The sequence below is a fragment of the Poecile atricapillus genome, chromosome 1 (genome assembly GCF_030490865.1).
Source record: "Poecile atricapillus isolate bPoeAtr1 chromosome 1, bPoeAtr1.hap1, whole genome shotgun sequence".
Lineage (NCBI taxonomy): Eukaryota > Metazoa > Chordata > Aves > Passeriformes > Paridae > Poecile > Poecile atricapillus.
The window spans coordinates 157300187-157325725 of record NC_081249.1 but is presented as its reverse complement, the minus strand read 5'-3'; the positions used below and the strand labels follow the sequence as shown (position 1 = coordinate 157325725).

At 39.0% G+C, this 25539-nt stretch overlaps 1 protein-coding gene across 2 annotated transcripts in view; it reads right to left on the bottom strand.

The window, feature by feature from the left end:
* MIPOL1 (mirror-image polydactyly 1) overlaps positions 1-25539 on the bottom strand; it is a 183956-nt gene that overhangs the window by 31450 nt on the left and 126967 nt on the right. For both annotated transcript variants that reach the window (XM_058864690.1, XM_058864679.1), the window contains exon 12: positions 20021-20115. In XM_058864690.1, the coding sequence (XP_058720673.1) occupies positions 20021-20115 (95 nt within the window). The remainder of the gene's footprint in view (positions 1-20020; positions 20116-25539) is intronic.

Here is a 25539-nt window from a genome sequence, read left to right as displayed (position 1 = left end):
AAACCCCAACTCTGAAATAGTTATACCAGGGTCCAGAGACTTTTTGTATCCATATATTGATTATTCTCATCTTCAGGTGGTATATTCATGTGATGAGTTTTATTAAGCATGTTTCCATTTTCTATTTTTCTTGTACAAAGCTGCTTGTCTAGATCCTTAACAAAGAAACTTTTGTCCTGATCCTTTACCATCACGCAGGTATCCCTCTGCTACAGCCAGGTAGGATCCAAACACCACCTTAGATACTTAGATGGGCTTATTCTGTGCCTCTGTGCTAATGACAGAGGATGGAGGAATCCTCTGACTCTCTCCCACAGCACAGTCTTCCAGCCTCTTCTGCATGATCCAGCTTCAATATGAGCCTATGTATTTTGAAGAAAATGATTCAGCAATGGATCCAAGCTTTTTCTTGGAAGACAATCTGGCAATAAAAAATTGATAGTGTTTCAGTTTCCAAAATGTGAATCACCATAAATGTTTTCCCAGAAGTATAAGCATTACTTTTTCCCCAGTGTTTACATGGCCTCCTTTGTGCTCTTGATGCCATTCAATAGTCTTCAAAAATAAAGATCGCAGGAATAATTCCTAAACACTGGCATAGATAAAGTGAACAGCCTGAAGTTTTTTAATCACTAGTATTGCCTCTGGTGAAAACAGCATTAATTAAAATCATAAAGGCATATAAATTAATCAAGCAGTGAAGCACATGGCACCATTTAGTAATGATGAGCTGAAGAAAGCTGATTACTAAAAACCTCAGAAAGTATCTTGTACTTAATACAATGTTATCTTTATAAATCAGACATGATCGTGAATTTTATGGCTGTCCTGATTTGCTATTGTGATGGCTTGGCTTAACTCCTCCACTGAATCAGAAAAGCAAGAGACAAAGCTGTCTTGGACCCCAAGCTGGAAGCCAGCCCTGCTTTCCAGCATGGCCAGGAACATCCAGCTGAGGAAGAGCCTCTCCAGGAGAAGGCAATTAGAAGAAATACAAAGAATGGAAACATGTTTCAAAGATGGAATAACTGAATACATATGGTATTTCAGAGAGGGATGATCTCATGGATGAGATGAATAGCCCTAAAGCTAGAAAAAGTAGCCCTAAAGCTAGCCCTCAGTGTGACTAAGCTGAGAAGGGGAATCACATGGGGCTCTGCTCCTTGCCCCTACCTTCTTGCTGAATGATTCAATGGGTTAAAAAAGTCTTTGAATGATTTAAAAAAAAAAGAAAATGTAACTTTTAAAATTTCAGGATGCTTCCTTCCCTGTCCCAAGAAAATAAAACAGACTATTTAAACAGTTTTGTCTGATCTTACTCAAAGGTGTTACTGAAAAATATTATGCAACTCTGATGAAAGGCAAACATGGTGTACTGTGCTCCAGCCCATGCCCAGTTTTGGTCACCAGAGTACCAGTAAGTGAGGTACTGATGGACTCTTGGTGAGTGTGCCCAGCACATTTTCCCCACTTTCTTGGTACTGTACACAGCAACACGTACCACTCTGCAATGGCTGGTGACTCACTAGGAGGACTGCGTGTGCTGCAGTCTGAAATCTGTCCTCCACATGGGTAAAGACACATGAAATGTCGACTTTAATGCCATCACGGCTTCTGCCATATAAAAATGCAGCTGGTTTGGGGATTTCTGTGCAGATACACACTCAGCAACTCACCTCCTGAACACCATGTAAACGGCACAATGGCAACATATTGCTGCTCAGGAAGTCATGTCTTACCTAGCTGCTGCTGCCAAACCCTTGCTCATATAAATCATACAGCTCCTTGGACAGTTAAGCGCTATGAAACAAGGCAGTTAAAACGATGGCTTAAATGATAAAGGGAGCGCCTGGGAAATTTAATATAGGGGAAGTCTGCTTCCCTATTGTATCAAAGCTTTCTGAAGCAACTGGGCAGACTTGTCTGGGCCATTCTCCCCTAACGTGAAACAAGGACACATGCTAAGGAAATGATTTAGTGGATTGGGGTAAGAGCTCTGTCTTGAATTCCCTCTTCTATTCCACATCTTCTCTGTGGTACCGAGCAAGTCACAACATGCAAAACTCAGCCTGCCATGCTGAAACTGGGAGTAAAGTGTCTTTCCCTAGCCCATTTTCTTTAAAATCCAAGCTTTCGGGGTCCTGGATTTCTTCTTATTACCTTCATGTGCTGCATCTTGGAAACCAGAGGCCCAGATTTGGTTCAGGTCTCAGCACCCATTATTGATCACGCAAAGACACTAAAGAGCTAATTACCAGTATGCACGCATTAACAATGTTCATCAACCTGGCTAACCTCAGCAGACAGATCCAGGTTTGGGACCTCAATGGAAAACAGTTTTTCACAATTTTTTGCCTCCCCATTGCAGGTTCAGCCACCACTGTCACCACGGGGCATAGGCAGTGACAGCAGCCTCCTGTGCTTTGTTGATCTGCCCTGAGCACAAACATCCTTGTTTTCTGAGATGTTCCTTCTTTCCTCCCAGTGAAAGGGGCCATCAGCTGGATATGGCACATGACTGGAAGCCAAAACACACAACTTTCATACCTCTTGAAAAGTGAGTAGACTGGTGGTTGGAGAAAAATCAGTGAAGAGAAGCTCTCAAGCGTAGGGGTTGGAAAAAGGCTATAAACAGTGCTGAATTTATTTCTGTATCCTAAAAATTTTAAATCTGCTTCCCTCACCTCTCTCTTCCTTTACCCACGTGAGTTGTGACCATTGAGCTATTGAAATAAAATGTGTAAAAAATTAATATAGTTGTGCGCTTTAATTTAGCTTTAGGTTGAAGAAAAAAAACCCATTTTTCACTTTATGACACAGGATTTCACAAGAAAAACTGCAGTTTTTTCTTTCATTTCTCCATGACCAGCAGGTAAAATGAAACACTATAGCAGGAAATATATTGGTTGCACTGAACCAAAGAATTAATTATTTTCTCAGGACCTGACAAGGAAACTGAATGAATATGAAAGCTCTTGTGAAATCTAGCCAACACGGAATTCAACACTCTTCAATTCCTTATTTATTTTTTGAACGGGACAAGATAATTATTGGTATGAATACAGCCTACTATGCTTATATGCATCCAACAGGTATTATACCCTCCTCTGATATGAGCAGTAACATTGCTCAAGAGGAAAAACTAAATTCCTACATCACGACATTCCTCATTCTACTGTCACAACTGTAAGAGTATAGTAAAAGGATTTCTATGGTAAAGATAGTAGGGAAGAAGAGCAAATTGAAGAGTAAGTATTTATCTCCACCAAAACCCTTGGGATGGACATCCCTTTTACAGAATATGATTGAAACAGAACATAATCTTATATGAGCCTGGATAACATTAAGATCTTGCCTAGCTCAGAAGCAAAAGAAAGATACATTGGGTAACATGAACCTTGTTATCCATCCTTCTTCACAGTCTTTTTGGTGAGGGACAAATTCACAGAAGTTCTTCCCCTTTGGTGAAAGTTCCTCCCAGTTGAATCTTCTTTAATGATAGTGGAAGCCATTAGTGCATTTCCCACTGAGAACCAGAAGAAAGCCTAGTGAAGACTGCTTTGAATTTATTTGTGCCAGGAAGCTAATGGCTGTGGCCATAAGTAGGTGCTCTTCTGGCTGCCTAGTACAACTAAATACTTCCTCGAAACCTTGCTGCTTCCTCCTGATCTCTGGGAATGGAAGACCAGAAGAGAAAAAATGCAAGAAAATATTACTTTATACAGCCAAAAATAGGGGCAAGAAGAAAAAGTTCCTTCAGAAATAAAAAGAAACAATAAATAATCTAGATGTTTGAAATTTTCGCCTCAACCTTGGTTGTTTCAATGACCACAGATTGTGTATGACATAAGTCCTTCATGGTATATTTTCAATACAATGTACATAGTTTTTACCTTAATGAGATAGGTAAGATCAGAATCGATGAATCAACACCATGATATGCCCCTAAGTTATTTTTTCATGGACAGCAGGTGAGCGGATGTCATTCCTCTGTTTAATCAGGAGTTAAAGCGTGTACAGTAATTCCTTATTTTCACAATATTCCTTCTGACAAAGATAACAACCATAAGAATGGCTCCCAGCTGGCTAAACCTGACATACAGGTTTTGTTAATAAAAAAATGCATGACTTAATTAATGAAATGGATCTATTAAGACTGTCCCCCAATCAACCAGAGTGGCCCCACCTACAGCTGAACTTCACATGACCTATCTTATGCAAAAAGAATTGTAATAACTTGCACTGGAAGCTGCTATAGAGGAAAGGTTGCTATGAAGAAAAAAATGTGACTTAGAAATGCATATAATGCCCCTAGAGGAGAAAGCTTAGTATTTTCACTTTTACTCAGCCTTTTCCTTTACAGTGAATAATTGAAACAATTTTGCTAAACTGTGTAAAGTTATTTCACAAAGAATAATTACATTGGATCTATTAGCACCTGATACTATCTATTGTCTAAATTGCTTGCATTCAATCAATGAGTAATGTCAACAGTATTAATGTCCATTAATGAAGAATTAGCTGAGTAAAAATAATTTTTAAATGTTTGACATTCTTGTACCGTTTCTCTAGCATAATGTTCAAAAGAAGTATCATTATACCAACATATTGGATTTTTTTAAGGCATGTCTTTATTTAAGTCTGCAAACTTTGGGTCTTTAAAATCACAATTTGCCTGTATTGTTCTGGCAAGCATAAATCTGCAGCAATCTACTCATTTTACATTCTTCTCTGTTCCTATCTAGCTGTCCCACACTAATTGGCTCTCCAAATTCACCTCCATCAACTTTGGCAGGCTCAACACCTCCTTCAGAAAACCAGGTTTTCTTCCTCCCCAGTCATAAAGAGCTGCACTGTTACAAACAGAAAAAAGGAACTTTGCAACATTTCTACAACAAAGTTATATATATACACATTAATTTGATCACACACAGACATACATGCTCCAAACTGAGCTAATGCAACAGCAGATACCTATTTTTTTTCTCTCTTGCAGCCTTATTCCTATTTCAAAGATTTCCATGCTGCCTTTTAGCAGAGAAAATCCCACGAACTGTTTAAGATTACATTCTCACTGAGAGCGATGAATGCCACAGTCTTCTCCAGAATAAAAAGCTACTTTCTCTCCTTGGAATAGTAACTTTATAGTAATTTGGAGGAAGCAGGAGAAATAGTTGGTCATTAAACATTAAATGTATTAATGGGGCACTCATAGTGTATGACTCATCTGGAAAAGGCAGTTCTGTACTTGCATTTCAGAAGGACTGCTGCAATACAATACCTACTGTGATAAATACAGGTTTATCTCACTTAATATTTAGCAGAATCTAATAAAGAAAACTTAAATCAATGCACCTTCCAAAAAAAAAAAAAAAAAAACCAAACCAAAAAAACCCCATGAGTAGCACTATTTACATCTTACAGCTAGGGGAATAGAGAGGCAAAGAAAAAACATTCCAAAGGAGGCCCTTCATTTCCACTCCTCAAATGGAGACCTTTAGTACTTGGTCTTTGCAACTTACAGAGACTTGCAACTCCAGATGAAAACAATGACAAATCAGAACATTCAAAGCAGGAATCCCCCAAGCACTTTAGCAGCATGCATAAAATTATTCACTTCTTCAGACTCATATTGCTCTTCGAGTCCTGCTCAGTTCTCTGGAAATCTCAGACCTGCAAATATAGGTGAACCACTTGGTAGCAGTTGCTTGTAACATGGCATTGTTGGAAATGGAGCTTCTGTAGAGCTCAGAAAAATGATACAAAAAACCAACCAACCAAAAAAAACAACAAAAAAACAACCCAAAAACCAGGCTATATAGGATGCCAGCTTGATTAGTAAAGTTTCATATGATGCCTTGGAGTGGAGGGAAAAGTGATTAATGTAAAGTCTGATATATTAGGAGATACAAAGAGAAACATAATTCGTAAGGACAGAAATTCTGTTTGCTCTCAAGACATTGTGAATCTGTCCTTTATGGTTTTGGGTTTTTTTTACCAGTCATAGTTGTTCATGATCTATTGAGCCCTAAAATCATATCACTTTGATGAAAGCTTTGTGCATTTCCTTACTCTGAAGTTCTGACTCATTTAGCTGATTAGGAGGCAGAATAGTAACAGAGATAAAATAACAGGACCACTTCAGAGCACACTTAAGTCACTGTGAGAACTCTCAAGTCCAAGGTAAATATATCTGCTCATAAGGAACCCCAGAAATGGAGACACTAAGAGAAACAGGCATGTGCACTACATCCTGGGCTTTTAGTGTAGACTTTTGTCTTGTTTTGCCTACTTTGTAGCAAATGAGCTCTTAGTTCTGTTCGAGGAAAAAAAAAATAGTTCGCAGGAATCTGAAGAACAGAAACAAAATACTTATGTCTAGAGCTAGTGAAAATGTGATGCACTTCAGAAATTACTTGTAAGAGCAGAGTAGGTGACAGGATATTTTAGATGGTGGACAAAAAGCTTTGGGGTACAAACCCCAGATATTTTACAAGAAATGAAAACCAAATCTGCTCATCAAAACAATCAGAACCCAGAGACTGATGTACTTCTATCAAAAACCAGTAACATCTTGCTTAGGTTTTTGATGAATAAAATTCACTGGCAGTTCAGATGCAGGCAAGCCTTCAGAGGGAGACTCTGAGAAAAAGAAATGGATATGACATTCCTGGAGTAAATATGGTGTGTGTGGGGAAGAACTTCAGCTGCTGTCCCCATCAAGTCCTGACAAAAGGAATGCAAGAGCTGTTCCCAAGGTGAAAGAAGACAGGCTGAACAATGTGGCTAATGGGATCACATTGAGCTAATGGGATCACCACAACTTGTTTTACTTCTGTTGGTGCATGTCAAAACTTTGATGTGTTTTAGATACATTCTACAGCAGTAGGCTAAATCTTGAGGCATTTTTGGAGAGAATTTACATATCTTTGGGTTTTGAGCCTTGTGTAAAAGAGTCTACTGGGTAAGAACACTTCAAATTCAGAAATTTGCAAACTGTAAGAACAGGTTCTTTTCTGTCAAACAAAGAAAAAAAAGAAACAGAAGGCTCAAACACGTATCTTATACAGGCATTTAATGCTGCTGCCCTCACACAAATCTTCGGAGGAGGTTACAGACACCTCACACTTGCACAGGCCCTCAGCTGCTATCTTTCACAAGCCAGGTGTAGACAAGAGAATAAACACAGCCACACTGTAGCACCCAACTATACTATCACAGATTTCGATTTGGCAAGTACTGACAGCACTTGGGAATGCTGTAAGTAATATTACTGATTTCTAAAAGCTCTGAAAACTTGCTTAATGCTCTTGATTATGGTATCCTGAAAGTATTCTAGAATGATCCTTATTCAACACATAAGGATTTAAAAATAAAATTGTACAGGTCAAAATGATCCAGCTTTGGCACCTACAGTTAAACTATTGCTCCAGAAAAATACTAGTTTTCCAAAGGGGCACTTGCGGGTCCCTTCCCGCTCCCTACATGCAGACTCAGGTGTCTAAATTTACATATATGAGACTGAAAATTTTGGCCACACTGTTTAACAGGCAGATCTGCTGGGAGGTCTCTTGCAACCAGATTTTTTTAAAGCCTCATATTTATTGGACAGATACTGGCCCATTTCCAATCCACAACTGCAAATCCAAAGAAACAGCTCAGAGCAAACCAGCAGCCTTATTAGCCTTTAAAGATTTCATTTTCAAGAACTCAAGACCCTTTATTGACTAATGAAAGGTTGGGTCCCCAAGCCCACAGACTGATGTTGCTTGGAACATATTTTAATCATTTTGGAGTGCTAGCAGCCATCTGTCTAAAGAGCTTTGATCACATAAATGCACTCTGAACTGCAGCTCCTTCCGACTCCAAACCCTGTCCAAAAGCCAAAGGGAACCCGCAGGCATGGCAAGTTTGAGACAATTCAAAGCCTTGCAATGTGATAAGGCTGCTTTTATTATTTAGCACATCATTAGATTTAATGACACCACAGATAAGAGATACACTAAAAAGATACCATTGTCATCGCCTATCTTATAACAGCAACATCCAACTGTGACTTTGCTTTGTTTCTACCCAACACTTGTTACTTACTATGCTATTTTAAAAGAATAGTTAAATTAAACAAAAGGATTTCTTTTCCTGCCGCAAACATCAGAAACAGTAAAAAAAAAGTACCTAACAAAAACCAAAAAAAATCAGGACTTTGTTTTTTCAATACTTTCCTGCTTAGTTAAAAAAAACAAAACAAACAAGACACAAAAGACAGGCAGAGAAATTCCAAATAAACTACTGTATTTTCAGTTCAGACTATTGACTGTTAGGCAGATACTGCTTGCACATACAAGCCTACTTTGACCAGCACTAAATACAAATTTACACTGAAAAAAGAGCGATCCTTTATAGTTAGAGCTCTTAACATTTTAACATTTATGAACAAATTTTACACAATTCAATTATTATTTCCTCCTTTTGAAACAGTTTGGCCATCTCAAAGCTTATTTTGTAGTAATCAGTATTTTTTGTTGTGGTGTCTCGTGAATGGTACAGAAACATGCTATTAACTATGACAATGTCAGGCATGAAAAAAATCTATTTTAATTACCAGAGTCAAGAAACTGCTCTGAAAAATCAAAGCAGAAGTCCTAAGAGAATGGTAAAAACTGCATAAAAAATATCTCTCTTGATGACAGGAGAGACACAGTGGTGGAACCTGTGTGACAGAGCATGACTTTATTTGCTCCAAATGTCAGCAACCTCAGTGAGTTCAACCCTGAGATTACAGTGCTTGCAGGTTTCTCTTCATTCTGAGATCTCATTCTTGAAACTTTTAGCATTGCACAGTATAATAAAATACTTTTCAATTCACTAGCTGTCATACCAAGTGTGGCTAGCTAGCAGTGTGAAGAAGGTGAAATAAATAAATTAGAAATAAATCCTGCATTTTGTCATTCATGAAAACATTTTCAGGCAGCCATTCTGTAATGCTGATACAGCACAGATTAAGAGAAAAAGACAAAACTGTAACATGGAATGGCACAGGTAATAGAAGAGCTTCTCTAAGCTCTCTGCTGTTAAAGAAAATACAACACTGATGATTCACTCAGTGTAATTTCCTCCCTCTCCTTCTGTGTCTTTTCCTTCCAAAGTCAGAGCCATAAAAGCTCCTCTGCTAGTGAAACAGCAGCTCCATGCCACTGCTTACATGCCTTTCTTGGTGGCATCAGGAAAAAAGACAAGTGGAAGGAAAAAAGAACTATGCTAGTTCTCCCTCCTGTCATGACCATGTAAACTGCTGCTTACAAAAGCAAATATTACTAGTACACTTTATTCAAATATCTGTGAGACTCAGAACTGAGTAAAATCCCAGCAGGCCTGCTTATTCACTGGAAAACTGTGGCTGAAATTTCGAAGTTGGTTTCTACTCTCCTAAAAATGACAGCTTTCACACCTATGCTGGAAGAACTACCCATACCAGATTAGTAACACATCATTACGGAAGGCTGGACACAGGTTAAAAACCTTCCAAAACACAAGACCTCTATCACATTAGCTAGGAAAGCAGTTTGTGAATGGGAAGTTAAAATGGAATTTTTTCCAGTAAAATGCATCAGCATGACATGCATGTATCAATTTTAACAAAAGCTCTAAGTTTAGACAGGAATTGAATAAAGTAAATACCTTACCCTTGACTTCTCTCTTTGTAAACAAAACAGGTGGGCAGCTTTCTGTTTTGTGTTCTGTGACAGGCAGAGGACTTCTTCTGCCACCTGCATTCTTAGATACTCCCTAACATTTTTCCACTGTGTGCAGTGTTAAGTGCAGAGTAAGAAAAGCAATGTTATGTCTAGCACTGACTGAAAACTGGTCACGTACAAAGTTTTCTCACCAAAGACTTTTTTTATTAGGAAATGTAAATTCCAACACAAAAAAATTATGTTGTCTTCCTGTGGCACATTTCTAAGTAAAAGTTTTCTTTCACCTTAGTATTTCAAACTGAAATGACATTTTGTTTCAGTTCTTCAGCTGAAGACAACTGAACTGAAACACATCAAATTCATGATTTTTCAAAACTGTTGAATTGACATTTTAACATAAAAACATGTCCTGTGAAAAACCAACAAAAATGAAATGGCATTTTAAGTACTCCTGACAATGTTATTACTTTATTTCTAAATATCATATTAATAACAAAAGAATTCCCTTTCATACAATATTTATAGGGCAAGCCAAATTCTTCTTCTACACTTTTAGATTTTCTTCCTAACTTCTCATGGGAAAATCTGTCTTCCAAATACCTCTTATTACACACACGGTTTTCCTGTGTTTCTTTAACTTGCTCTAGAGAGGGCTGCTTCTTATTCTCTATCTGTTTTCCTTCTTTCATTTTAAAGCAAGAGTACCTGCATATTCATAGTCTCTAAAGGTGTTATGCAAAAGGGTAAAACTTCTTATTCAGTTTATACAAATAAAGCAGCTGAAGCAGAGTTTAGCGATGTGATTCATCTATATTCATCCAGCATTTCAACATTTCAATGGCAGAATCAGAATCTGTAGCCTTTGGCCACACACCCCTTCTATCAGGTAACAGATTCCATAATCCTGCATATGCTCTTTATATATTCTCCAATTTTGATTTTGTGATCACTTTAGTGATCTCATCATCCTAATTTTTACAAGTACTTCTACAGGAGTTTCATACTTTGTACTGCTATCTACTACAAACTACAAGTAGCAGTCAGTGGGTTGATTGCAGGTAGTTCTTCCAGAGACTTTAAACCTTCCAAGAACTCAATTTTATTACGCTTTAACAACTTTGAAAAATGGTTCCTCGACATCTCTGTGTACTTATTTCAAACAGCACAGAACAAAATTACACCTCCTAGACTTTTCAGCTCACTGAGAAACCATGGAAGTCATAACAGAAAATAACATAGAGCAGAGGTAGAAAAGAAGGTGAAGGAATCAGCCAGGCAAAGGACAGCTGTGAACAGAATGCCAGCAGGGCCCTGTATACAGAGTCGTGAGACCATATCAGCCTCCAATGGCAAGGAATTCCTTTCTGTCAAGCAAATCGTTGCTCTTAGAGAAGAACAGAAACTGATGTGAAAAGGCCCATTCCAGCAAAAACGACAAAGTAAATGTTGTTTTAGTTCACATTACCCCATGACAGCAAATAAGTAGAGAAGTCGGCTCAAGTCTGGTGCAATACAGTATAAGGACCCGTGGAGTACTTCTAGCCTTAATGTACTTGGCACAAAAAGTGACTGGTTGGTCCTCAACTAATTTGAAAAACTTAAGAAACTTTGCCACTATAACACCCAGTAACAGAAGCAGTAGTGGAATTAGCATAGTGCACAGTGCAAATTAAAACGGCATCACAGAGTGTGTTTGGCTCTTGAGTCCATATTCATGCTGCTTCCTCAGACCTGCTGCTTAGTGTTTCTATTGGCAAGGCACCTCTGAAGGCCAAGAGCCAGCCCCTGGAAACGTTAGGCACAAAGATTTCATAAAGTGTAGGTCAGACCAATCCAACAGCAGCACAAGGCAATTTGAGTGTACTACATTCTGGTTGCAGAGATGGCGTGAGGTGGCTTGTTATTCCATCAGGTGCCTTGGATCTTTGACAGTTCAGTGCTTCCTCTCTCTCAAAGTTTTTATAAATCACTAAAGCCAAGCTGGAAATTGTTTTGCCATACTAATTTTTTTTCCCGGTGAGATAGGAAAACTTTCAAAGTCATGTCACGGCAAGAAGCAAAACATTTGCAAGGCTTTTTTTTTCTGTGTTTCTAAATGAATGCAAAACACAGACAGCCTAAAGAACATGCTGATGGCTAAAATATTTCATTGGAGGGCAAAAAAAGGACACCCCTCAGCCCCCACCAGGTTCAGATACTGCTTTGCCTTCTCATTGCCTGCCAAACTGCCACTGTAAACACAAAGCTTATGGTACATACTGGAGTTTCTCTTCACAATCCCTTTTCTTTGTAAATGGTCAAATACTAATTGGAGAATAGATGTGAGTCTGGTCTGCCATGCCCCCAAGAAATTTTCCTATCCACAGATTTAGTTCTAAAGTCAGTCTCTATATTGTTAGAAAGTTGAACAAATGCAGAAAGTGAGACAATAATAAATTCCAAGCTGGAGAACACGAAGTCTGGAAATGGGGCAGAGACAGGAGGATAATAAATTCAATAAAGTGTGAAATACACAAGGAGAACAGGGGAGGGCTCTGCCTCTACTGCACCAAACCACTGAGAAATACAGCCATCTCAGTAGCACCAGTAAAATTTCATGCAGCTGCTTTCCAGTGCAAAGCAGCTCACTGATCAATCAGTGTCTGTCTGATCCAGCTCAGAAACAGCCTCCAAACCTTGGACTTTTATCTCCTGCAACACTGACAAGAGCTGTGATTGCACAAGCAATAAAGTGACAAAGGAAAGAAGCCATCGGGAGACTTAGACATAGGTGCTTACTAGTGGGAAAACGCTTATGAGATTGCAAAGACCCACCTAAAATCCCAATCACTTTGGGGCTGCAGCACCCCACTGGAAAGCACAAAACAGAGGAGGAGAAGACTGAACACATAGATTCTAAATCCCAGGTCCAAATTATCAGGGTGTTGGCTCCCCTCACCCCCACAACTTGACTAAAAATTCACTGAAACCTCCATGGGTTGCTGAGAGATGTGGTTTTAACCAATTTGATTTAAAGACAGCAGTGCTTCTCCACCCCAGTATTCTACTAATTTTGACACTCAGTTCAATAAACAAACAGAAAGATGGTCCCTGCCTTTTTCTTTGTTATAACAGAAGACAAACAAAAACCTTAGTGTTCCCTTACAGCGTCATTCCTTTCTCTATGTTTGGCTGCATCTTACTGGGGCAGGTTAGGCTCCTCCAAATCACGTATTACATGGTCTCCCACTGCATATCCAAGCCCCTCCTTGTGGCCCTGACAACTCAGCTTCTGAGCTTGCTAACATAGTTTTCTAAAGACTTTCCCAGGACAGTAAGTGTAAACATGGATATGTGTACATTCTTTCTGTTACACGTCTTGTGATGGACATCTCTCATGGCCAGTGCAGTGAAAAAGAGTTATCCTGACCACCCAATCCCTGGCTGTGGTCAGGAACCTATAAATCCTGAGAGAAAAAAATAAACTCTCACTTCTCTTCACCACACCTCGACCTGTGTCCGTGTGATCTATTCATCTTCAGCAGCAACACCTCCTCTCTTTGGTATAGAAAAGAACCTCTTCTGTGCTTGTAAGTGGGAAATTTAATTAGCTCAAGGTTTATGTTTATTGTCAGGTGTCTGAAACTCTTTGATAAAACAGAAGTCACTGCTGCAAGGACAGAGAATACTTAAAAGAACTGCTGTCTTCTCCATGAATTCCCCAAAACTTTACTGCCAAAATAACAGTGTGGTTTAGAGGGATACCATTACTTGGTCATTCTTCTTAATGACTGTAATTACACCATGTTATGTCTAAAGCAACTAGTACTGAAACAATGACAGCAACTGCCAGAACAGAAACAAGCAGAGAGGATGAAAAGAGCAGGAAAATGAGTCAACGGCTATAACTGAAAAAGTGAGATAAAAAAACCAACAGGTATGAAAAGACCAGTTAGTTCTCTGAGGTAAACTGCTGGGACAGGTGCTCAAGGTAGTCCGCTTTTGCTTTAGAAGAAGGACTGAGATCACCACTCTGCATTAGTGGTTGCAGCTTCACTAATCCCACTGTAAACGGGTTCCAGTTCATTTGGGCTGGGAAACTGGATGTTAGAGCAGCCCAATCTTCTGCTACATTTTGTGTTCCCCCGAGGGAAATCTAGACTGAGAGAACTCTGAAGGAGACTAGGAGATGGCAGAACAAACAGGCTGAAATGTTTGAGCAGGGGTCAGTCAGAGTACAGGAGTCTGACTATTTAGGCTATTTATTGTATTCTGACTTGCTACTGCAGTGGCTGTGAAAATGAATATTGACTTGTTAAGTAGAAATAATTTATAGTTTTTAATAGCCCTTAAAACTGGAATGAGAGCAACATTCTGACAGCAAGAATTACACCATTCTATATCCATACACAGAGCCCATGGAGTATGATTGAAATGGCACCATCTGAGTATTATATTCCATCACATCAGTCATGAAACTATAGAATGGAAGTAAATCAAACACACACAACTGTATCCAAAGCTTGAATAGAAAAGTCTTTTTATCCAGGACTAGAAGTAATGGCTTACAAAGTATCTTTCTTCATCTATTTCTCTTGTTACAGGGTGATTCAGTTCTGTAATTAAAATGAAAATTGAGTTTGTCCCTGTGCCAATAGTCCTTCATTTGGGGAAATAATAAAGAACCTTCTTGATTTCCTACTTTCACATCTATCGATCTCAGTCTTTAAAAGAATAAACTTTCATGTCATTCTACAAAAGACGTAGGAAAAATATATGGACCTCCATAAAACCAACTGCTATATAGAACATTTGCCTGTGCCACTTAAACATGAATTCCAAGTATTCCAACTGAAGTACTGTAAGCATTGAAACCTGTAGATTTAAATTCTGTTAAATCTCTTCAATAGTTTTTAACTTAAAAAGTGCTACAACTGGTTAGGGAGCAAGAAAACTGTTGGCATTGCATGCATAGAAGTTACCCATATTAACTGAAAGTTTGAATCTAAAAATACTTATTTCAGGTAATTTTACTCATTAATACAAGGAGCCTTACTGAAGTTATTCTTGTATTTCACCGTTGAGAACCATCACATAACTTTAAAATAAACCATCTTTTTCTCCCATACTCACCATAACTTACAGTTTCCAATTACTTTGCAACATTATACTGCTTTTGATTGGGATGCAGTTAATTTTCTTCATGGTAGGTGGTATGGGGCTAAATTTTGTATTTGTGTTGAAAAAAAGTGTTGCTAACACATGGATATTTCAGTTATTCCTGAGTAGTGCTCACACAGAGTCAAGCCCTTTTTTGCTTTTCACACCCCTCCGGCAGTGAGCAGGCAGGGGGTGCCCAAGAAGTTGGATAGAGCTGGAACAGCAGACTCCAGCTGACCAAAGGCATATCCCATACCATATGGTGTCACATTCAGAATATAAATCTAGGGGAAGAAGGAACCTGATTTTAGAATTGGACAGATCACGTAACTGAAAAATATGCAAATAAAAAACTTGTGATGATGTTCAAACAACAGAGGTATGTGAGAAAGAAGTAGTGGGATTAACATTCCCATGTACTTCAAAACTGGTTATTTGGATATACCCTTCTTTGGCCACTGAGGATCTTATGATTTGCATTAATCTCTAGCTTAAAGAGCACTGTGTTGAAACAATTATATTAGTAAGCTATTCCTAACTGTTATGCAAATTTCTACTATGCATTTTTGAGTCAGCATCCAGAAAACAAAATTTTCTTTTTGAAACTTGACACAGAGACAACACAAGAAGAACAAACAGAAGCACAGAACTTGGCAAACTTTATTTGTAGCCAGCTTCTTGTTCCTTATGTATCTGAATTAGATTTTTCCTCCTTTTTAATTCCATTTCACTTCTCTGTCCCTTTTAAAGAAGACCGAAATTGTTCTGGGATATGCTTTTCAGAAAATCAGAATTCAGAGGGAAATAAATGTTTCCTCATTTTATTTGCAAAAGCTCATTTTAACTTTGGTTTAGGCCATTCCAGCTTTCCATGAAGCTCCAGTTGGGAGCTTTCAGTTAGGATTGGCTTTTCACTTTACCAAAAGTGTGGTTTACAACACAGACTTCCTTCACAGTTGGAGGAAAAAAAATGAACATCTTCAAACAGCAGCAGTTATCAGATCAGAGAACTGTAGAATAATGAGGTTGGAAGTGACCACTGGCAGTCTCCAGTCCAACCCAACTTCTTCTCAAAGTGATACCGATGTCAGATCACACCATATTGCTCATGACTTTATCATGTTAGGAAATATCCAAGGATGGAGATGGCAAAACCTCTCTGGCAACCTGTTCCAATGATGGACAGCCCCCGTGGTGAAAAAGTTTTCCCTTGTAACCTGCCTGAAACTCTCTTGTTTCAATTCAAGTCAGTTGTTTCTCACCCTGTTGTCATGGAGCACTGTGAAGAGGACGCCCTTCCTGACAACCCCTGCACAGACCCTGTCAGGCTGCCTTTAGGTCTCCCTGGAGCCAACAAAGGAATATTTTTTCTTTCCCAGGCTGTACAAGAGCAGTACCCTTGGTCTCTCTTTACATTGCAAATGCTATGGCTTCCTGACCGAACCAGTTGCCCTCTGTCAGGCGTGCTTCAATTTATAGATGTCTTACTTTTACTGGGGACCCAAAACTGGTTGCAGTACTCTAGATACAAAGATTCTTCCCTCTGGAGAAAATAAAAAGGGATTTTTTTTTTCCCCTGAAGGTCTCCACTTGTTGCCCTCCTTTAGGCACACACAGATACTCTGCACCTAAGTATCTCTCCCCTGATTTTGTATGACAAAATGATACTTTACTTTTCCTAGATTATACTAATGTTAGTGAAAGTCAGATTGGTATAAAAATGCACATTTTAATGCCATTGTTTACACATGTATGCTTCCAAAATAGTTAATATATGCACACAGTCATTTATTTTGTGACCAAATCCTTAAAATGTTATTGTGTGTTAAGGCACAAGTAAAAGTGAAGCAGGTATTCCTTGTATGCTTTAATGTGAGCCTCTAGGTTTTTTTGTTTCCCTTGCTGTTGTTGGGTTTTTTGTTTTGTTTTGTTCTGTTCTGTTTGTTTATTTGATTTTGTTTTCTTAAATTTACTTCTTCTAAGTTAAAGGATGATGAAGTGTCCTGGTTCTGGCCAGGACAGGGTTAGTTTGTGCAGTACCCAGGAGGGCGCATGGCAGTGACCGAGAGCATATTCTCTACCACCTCATGACATTTTCCAGTCTGGGGGGAGAAGAGAGTCTTTTCTGGGGAGAAGGGGCTCCTTCCCATCAGGATAGTGTAGCTGTGGTGAGAATTGTGCATGTGAATCACTCCCTCTCTCTTGTACACTTTGGTTATTAGTATTGTAGCTGTTACTGTTCATTTTCTTGTCTCATCGCTGTTTCCAGTAAATCACTCTTATCTCAAGTCCTGATCTTCACCTTCTGTGCCTCCAATTCTCTTTTCCATCCTGTTGCAGGGAAAGTAGGAGGGAGAAGGGGCAAATGAGTGAGTGGGATGTGATTTGGAGAGTCTCAGCAGGAACACTAAATTGGGGAGTACCATTCCTTAAACCACGACTCATAGAAATCTCAGCTAAAAAAGGAGAAAAAGAATAAAGCAGAAGAAATGCTTTTTGTAAGGCCAGGGAAGACCTATGAGCAAAAGGAGAAGTCACCAAATGAGCCAAAATTCTTAAGCCCCTGTCATGCTGGGGCTTAAGACAGAAAGTGTAAGAATCTGGCAAAGACATGAGAGAACAGCAGGTGAAGGGAATGTGCACCCAGCATTGTCACATTGCAGCTTTACAGCTCAGATGAAGACTGGAGCATGTGTGGAAGCCTCTATTTTGCTAGCTGAGGAATTCTGAAATCCAAAAAAGAGAAGAACTCCAGGGAATACAGTCTTGAACAGCAAATCATATAGCTAACTCACTTGGATCACAGCAGCAAACTTCCACTAGAGTTCAAAACAGTCTGTCTAAAAACACTCTCAGTGCTAATTCTAGACTACCATAGCATGGCAAACCCTATGAGGAAATAAAAAGATCCAGAATACATTTATACATGCATCCCTTCCACATACAAAGCAGAGTGAAAATTTTCGTTCATTTGGGATGGCTTGGGAAATGCACTGTCTACCTTGTCATTCGTAATTACTGTGGTCGTCCCACCCTTGGCCTGGTACAGCTGCCAAAGCTTTATGCACATGTGACATATATTCTTTTCTGTCTCATTTGGCATGTGTTTAAAGTACTGTCACACTGTTGGATGGCAAGGGCTGTAGACATTCATGTAACTTAAACGAAACTGTAACCAAAATGTTAAGAAGTTCATAATAATCCTCATAATGGTGTAACTAATTTATAATCAAGTAAAAAGACAGGCCTGAGACATCAAATGTTGCTGCTTATGCACTTATAGGAGTCCTCGTTGCCTTTTACAACACTTGCAGGTTCAGCTCCAGGTGGCCTCTGGCTTTTCAAGTCACGTCTTTGTATGCTCTACAGCAATGTTTCCATGCAGAGAGGTTGTGGAATCTCCATACTTAAACTGAATATTGATTGAGGTTGGCAGGGACCTCTGGACGTGGTCCTGGGCAACCAGGTCTCAGTGGCCCTGCTTGAGCAGAGGTTGGACAAGATGACCTCCAGAGGTCCCTGCCAACCTCCATCAGTCACTCTGTGAGTCCACTTCGGGAGACATTAGCCTCTGGAACAGTGAGGTAGGTAGGAGATAAAATCTTCTACTTCAGATGTTACAACTTGTATAAATCAGTAGTGATACATGAGTTCTTGCCCCAGGGGATAATCAGGTGAGCATTTCCACACCTTATGGATAGATTTTGCAAATGCCGTCAGCCACTTACAGTGAAATTTTGGCTGTTCAAAATAAGAGCCGTAAGTTAATAACATGGTACATTCTAGTGCTGATTCCTGCAAGTCATTATTGTTAATATTTCTGGGATTTAAAGCATTTACACAAGTAAATGGCCATTGCTGCCTACTATACTTGTTAAACATTGCATGTTAGTGCAAACTTGATAGGCTATGCCAAAAATATAACTCAAAAATCAGTGAAAAGTCTCCTACAGTGTGCATAGACCAACACAAGCAAATTCTTAATCTCTGAAATATCAATTTTAAAAGATTACATTTCAGTTTTTAAATTATTACAAAAAATAAACATTTAAACGAGCAATAAGGGCACCATAACAAATTCTTTTTAGCTTGGTAAATCATACCATAATTTGTGCACACACTAAATGCTGACCAAATTCATTAAATCCAATAATCACAAATTGCTTGGGGTTTCTATTCACTATTAACAGGCTTTAAATAAATGCCTATGAGATTTAGGAACAAAAGTTGTTTTTGAAACTCCCCTCCAAGGCTTTAATAAACTTAATGAGAAGGGGAAACTTGAAAAACCTCTAGAAACCCGAGTATTTTTCACTTGTGAATGCTGAAACACTGAAAACATACACAGTTCTGCTATTGCAAACGCTTTTTAGACATAACTAGTTCTCTTTATTTCCAATGAGTATAGTATTCACACTATATTTATTATTTACCTCTGTAGCCCACATCCCTCATCACAGACATTCAGCCTTCAGATTCACAATTTTCTGCTGTGTTGATGCCAATTCTCCTGCCTTTAACCTGCTGGCAGCTCTGTACCCCCTCTCACACAGGAGGTCAGGATGAAATGAGAGCTGTAACCCAACATCACTCCATAAAACAACCTAACTCCTTCACTGGACCACACAGAGCTGTTCCTTAGGGACTAAAACCCACTGATCCATGCAAATGTTCGGTGCAGCCCACCTAAATTAATGAGAATGGGTATTTCTCTCATTCTACGTACATGCATGAGGAAATAAAAGGTAAATATATAGGGGTTGAAGAAGAAAACAGTCTTTTAGAATTACAGAGTTTATTATTTTAAAATCTACATTGACTAGGTTAGGTATGTGCAAACAATCAGGGAAGAAACAAGCATTTATGTAATGTGGTTCTTTTGTCCACATGTTTTTAAGTGATCACATTGCCATAGTACAGCTTTTTAGTGTGAAAATCAACCATCACCAACTCTTCACTTCCCTTAAAAGAAACTAAGACAAAATTCAGGCTATAAGAAAAGGACTCCTATTTCAAAGAGATGGTTGGTGAGCAGTAAAGCAGAAATGCAGGCTTTGATTCATTGATGTATTCACATTTTTCCCAACAAATACCTATTTGATAAGGCCATTTCCTCACTCAGTCAGACATCGTACAGAAAATTTCCCCTATGAGTCACTCATTCATATTAGAATCAATCATTTTACCTGTAATAAACACGCAATGTTTGGATTTCTTCTTCCAGTTTTTTGCACTGTTGGAGAGCAGCTTCTTTTTCTTGTTGCAAAGCTATCAATTCTGCCTGTGAAATGATAAACAACCGATAACCAGTTTATTCAGAATATCCATACTTTTTGGAAAACATATCAATCTGTGCAATCATTTCAACCATTACAATTGCACACACAGAGTTACACTGTTATGTAATGCAGTGCTGTAGTTTAACCACAGTTAGGAACTAAGCACCATGCAGGTGCTTGGCCCCTTCCCCTTCTTCCCACTGATGGCATGGTGAGGAGAATCAGGAAAGAACAGAAAATCAAACTTGTTGATTGAGATAAGAACAGTTAAATGTTAAATAATAGAAAGAAAGTAAAAGATGATAATAATGACACTAATAGGAGTAATTGTAATAAGGAGAAAGACAGAGGGAGATAAATCCCAAGACAGACAAGTGATGCACAGCACAACTGTTCACCACCTGCTGACTAATGCCAAGCCTGTCCCTGAGCCGTGATCACACCCTTTCCTGGTAACTCCCCCCATTTTATATACTGGGTGTGATGTTCTATACACAGAATATTCCTTTGGCCACTTTGGCCAGTTGTCCTGACCAGGCTCCCTCCCGGCTTTTTGTGTACCTCCTCACTGGCCCTGCAGGAAACACTGAAAGTCCTTGACTTGGGGCAAGCACCACTTAGCAACATCTAAAGCATCAGTCATCAACATTATTTGCATACTGAATTTAAAACAGTGCATTGTACCAGCTACCAGGAAGGAAATGAGCACTATTTGATTCTTATGAAATATTCCCTCTTTTTCTAGCATTGAAATTGTTTCTAATGTTTTGGCTTTTTTTTTTTTTTCCTAGCAGAATTATGTTTTGAATGGCTTCTCCCATGTATACAGTAAGCTTTTTGAATACCTAAGGTTAGAACTCTTCAGCCAAGTGGTTATCAGCAAACTTATTTCATATGATATATATGTGTTGCTATACTGCAAAACTGGTAACCAACACATAGACAGTGAAGCAAGTCCCTTGGCCACAAACTACTGACACATGACTTTGGTCTGCACATGGTTCCCTGGCTGTTAAGGGCAGTTCCCATGGTGGCAGCCCCTGGCTGACATTAGCAGCAGAAGAGCTGCTGGATAACCAGGACCCTGAGCAGTGGCAGGCAATGAGCCAGCAGGAACTGCAGAGACTGGCACTGACAGCACATGCTGAGATCTGTGTGCATTCTCACCCAGGATCTGGTTTATAGAGGGGTGAGGAAATCCCTAAGCAATCACTGTCATCTCCCATCTATGAACCCCACCAGATACTCCCCCTCCCATCCTCGATTCACTCTGAAGGGAGTGTGACTCATGACTATAATGGAAATTGCAGCATGTGGCTTGTAAGTCAGGAAGGTAGCCAGCCCCAACAGGCCTTACAGTTAAAGAGGAGGCAGGGAGAAATAAGTATTCATGCATATTTCGTATGGGGCTATAACTTAATCACCATTAATTTTAAAAGTCCAATTTCAATAGCACTGCAGGACTGCCTTGAGGGCCCAGATACCATATAAATTATTTTTAAATCAGTGGATGATTTATAGTTGTAACAACAAAAAAGATCAGGCTTCCACAGCAATTCCTTGACACATGAGCCTGAGCATTGGGCTGTTTTCCAATGTTTTTAACTCATGGTGTAAGTTATTAATTGTACAAATTGTAGAGCCCTTAACTAAGAGGCACATGTGTGAGAAATGCCAACTGTGGATTCTGCCAACTCTTTGGGACACAGTTGCGGAAAAGTTTCTTGGTGAATTAAAGACCTGTTATATGAGCTACAAACCCATGAAGGGAAATGCACATAGTTCAGCCTCTAAGTCTGCCAAACTCACTGTATAATCATGAACAGCTCTGCCTGTATGCCTCAAAATCTCTCTCCTAAAACAGAGCTCCCACTTGCTTCTGTTTCCTGTTTGTCTCTTAAGACTGTAAGTCCTCAAGGCAGGTGTTTTACTGTTTACTGTCAACTCCCAGTCATCTATGGGCAATTCATTCTGCTGGTTGATTAATCATGTCCTGGATACTTGGCTGATTCCTGGCAAATTTTATTGAATACTGCATTGCACAAATGCAGCTACACAAGCAGTCTCTGAACCGTGCTGCTCGGTGGGTCGTGTTGCACCCAGGGTTTTGCACTGCCCAGGTACAGGACCCACCGCTGTAACTACTCCTGTGAGAGACATCCATAAAATTTTAACAGGAAGTTCCCTGGTGAATAAAAACTTTCTTACTATATGGGAAGAAAGTAGCTTAACTTCTGCTTTAAAAGCAGAAAGTGTTAATGTTTAACATCTGAGTGACAGTGGTTTTGAGCTTCTGATACCAAGAACAATGTACTGGATGCTGGCAAGCCCTCACTTCTGTCAGCAAGAGGTTAAAATCCTCTGCAGGTGAGCCTCTTGCCTGGTGTAGCTTGCTGCCTTGCAAGCAGAACTCACAGAACACAAGATGTTAGCCAAACCAAGCTATTTTCTGTAATTATACTGTTCTGTAGGTGAAACAACATTCTTAAAAATTGGAAAACACGCTTGAATCAAAGTAGGTGGTTTGTTCTAGAGGCCAGTAATTAACGTCCTTGCCAATTTTCAGTGTACTGTGAAGTGTGATTGAAATGGTAGACTGGAAGGAAATGTTTGCAGCTGACACACCTACTCAGAGAGATTAACGGCTAGTCTCTTTGGAGAACTATCATAAAAAATACACCTAATGTTCCACTTGCCTTTCAGGACAAGAGTCAGAGGCACTAGTCTTAAGACTTTTATTTATGTCAGTTTTTCAGCAGAAAAAATGCCACTGATTGGACTGGGTTTGCATCTGGGTTTTTGTACCAACAAAAATAACAGCAGAATCAAGTTATTTGGATTTAAAAAAACCCCAAAAAACCCAAAAAACCCAAGAGCTACAACAAGTGAAGGGAAGAAAAACAGACATTTGTTAGTCTCCTTAGTAACTTCTAGTGGAGTTGATACTAGGAAGCTTCACGAGACCAACAAAAATCCAAGTACGAGAGTCTCTGTGCACAGCATGCAGCCATGTGACAAAATGACCCATTGTTCACAGGCCTGAAGGGTGGTAAACACAAATAAATGAGTCCAATATTCTCCCAAGGCAGAGATGCCTTCCTTCACTAGAAGAAGGAAAGCAAAACAGTGCCCATCACCAAGTTAAATTGCTAACTAAAACAATGGCATCTGCTCTACTATAAAGAATTTGGAAGACTCCTAAATGTATATTGAAATCCATCCATAGTGCACATGGCAAAAATCCTGCATGAGCTCACCTCTAGTAATAACAATAGCTGCTTGAGAACTTTTTAACAAAATATTGTTCTTCTGGAAAATGTCAAACTGTGGAAATCAGAACTTTTCACAGAAATTGATTTGTTTTGATTAAATTGTTTTGGAAGGTAGGGTAAAGAAGAAGCAAGAAGAATTACACTCAGGTTCCTCTGGTGGTGGTTTCCCTTAAAAAGGTCAATTTAGAGTTGAGCTTGGTCACCTTTTGGTACAGGTGTCACTCTCAGCAAAATTCCTGTTTAACCCTGAAAGGCTAGTCACTCAGATACTGTGAAAAATATTTCTGAAGATTTTATTATTTTTTTTTTTGTCCAGAAATTCCTACACTTTCATATTTGGTTTAATTTGCATAGATCCTTTCTCATTCTCTGGCCCCCTATCCGCCTTCCTGCAAAGGAGAATTCTCATTTCTTTACTTTCTCATTTTGCATTTTAGCAGTTATTTGGTGAAGATTTGAATTTTCCAATTAAATATAAAATCTAATTGCTACCTATCAAACTTAAAATAGCTGATCTCAACTAAAGAAAATCTCAGTACTGATCCTTTGCTGTTGCTTTTGCATCAAAACATTTAAAGGAACAATGTTATGTGTTTTCTTACCACAAAGTTTGGAAAAATACAAGGCTTAAGCAAAGGAAAACAGAGGGTAAAACCAGTTTTTATCTTTTCCTAATTCCTCTAGGGCAAACATGGGCACCCTCAACTGTAACCTAGATTGAAAGAGGTAAGAACACACAGCATCCCATGCTGTCAGGTTCTCTTTGGAACCTCACCTTTGTGTGAGAGATGGCTTTTGTAAGACTTTTCAATATTCAACAGAAGGGAAAAAAATCCAATTAACTTGACTAATAAATTTTCATAGCTTTATTTTTAATTGATTTATTTTCTCATGCATTTATAGACAGTATATATATTCCTCAACATATGTATCTATATATTTATCTATATCTGTATCTATAATAAGCATTTATTTTTACTTTCTGAGATAGGCTAAACAAACAACCTTTTCTGTTACCTCTGACTAAGCAGGCTCCTCATTACCCTGATCAATTTAAACACATCTCTCCTCAGTACTCTTACTAATGCCAGTGGAAACCTCCTACCTGTCACATTCTTGCATTCTTTTTGCTCACAATCACCCTCCAGCCTGTTCTCCAGCACACTGGTATTACCCAATTGACAGTGGAAACTTATTCATCCTGAAAGGATAATACCTTACACTTGGCACCAAAATCCTACCCCACTGCTTTTGTTTTCCCAGTACTTGAGGCCATCCCAATCTTCCTGCAAGACAGCTTGAACCTACTTTGTATTAATAGTATCTCCACGTCTTATTAACAACTCCCACCCCTGTATCATCAAGGAATTTTGCTACACTGCTGCTCTTCATGCCAAAGGTTCTCAATGACAGCATTAAAGAAAACTGGTTCAGCACCAACTGGTAAGAAATTGGAGAGAAATTCCACTAGTGAAATCCTTGGACCTTAACATTTCTTCCTTCAAAGCTGTTTGCTGCTGCCTTCCTGCTAACTAGTTCCTTATTGCCTTTGACTAATCCTTCATCTCCTTCATGGGTACATGACATTTTGAAGACAGACATGAGCTAAACGTGCCCATTCTTCCAAACAAGAGACTCTGGGTGAACCCAGCTAACAGCAAGCCGCATTTCCCACATTAAGCTTGTGCCTGCTTGTAAAGAAACAATATACACATTCCCCACTGTAATTAATAATTTTCCATATGGCACAACCTATAAGCTTATGTGTCAGGTTATGTTAAAAAAGTTTCCTTGTCTAACTAACCAGCTATCATATCAAAGAAGAATTCTTGCATGATCATTCTTGTGTGAAAACTGTACTTCAATTTCACTCTTGATGGATCCATGCTTTACAAACATTTTCCTTCCAAATTTACTTTGAAGCCTCACAATAAAGACTAACTGGTCTAGAGTTGTCAAAATTACATTTTGTGCCCTTCTAAATATAGATGTTGTCCCTGCTAATTCCCTGTCATATTACACTGCACACAGCCTTGTAAGATTTATTAAAGCACTTCACTATAATTCTTGGACTTTCAGGTACCAGCTCTTTCAGAACTGGGGATGGCAACCATCCATTAACCCAATGCAAGCACAATAATTTATTGAAGAGCT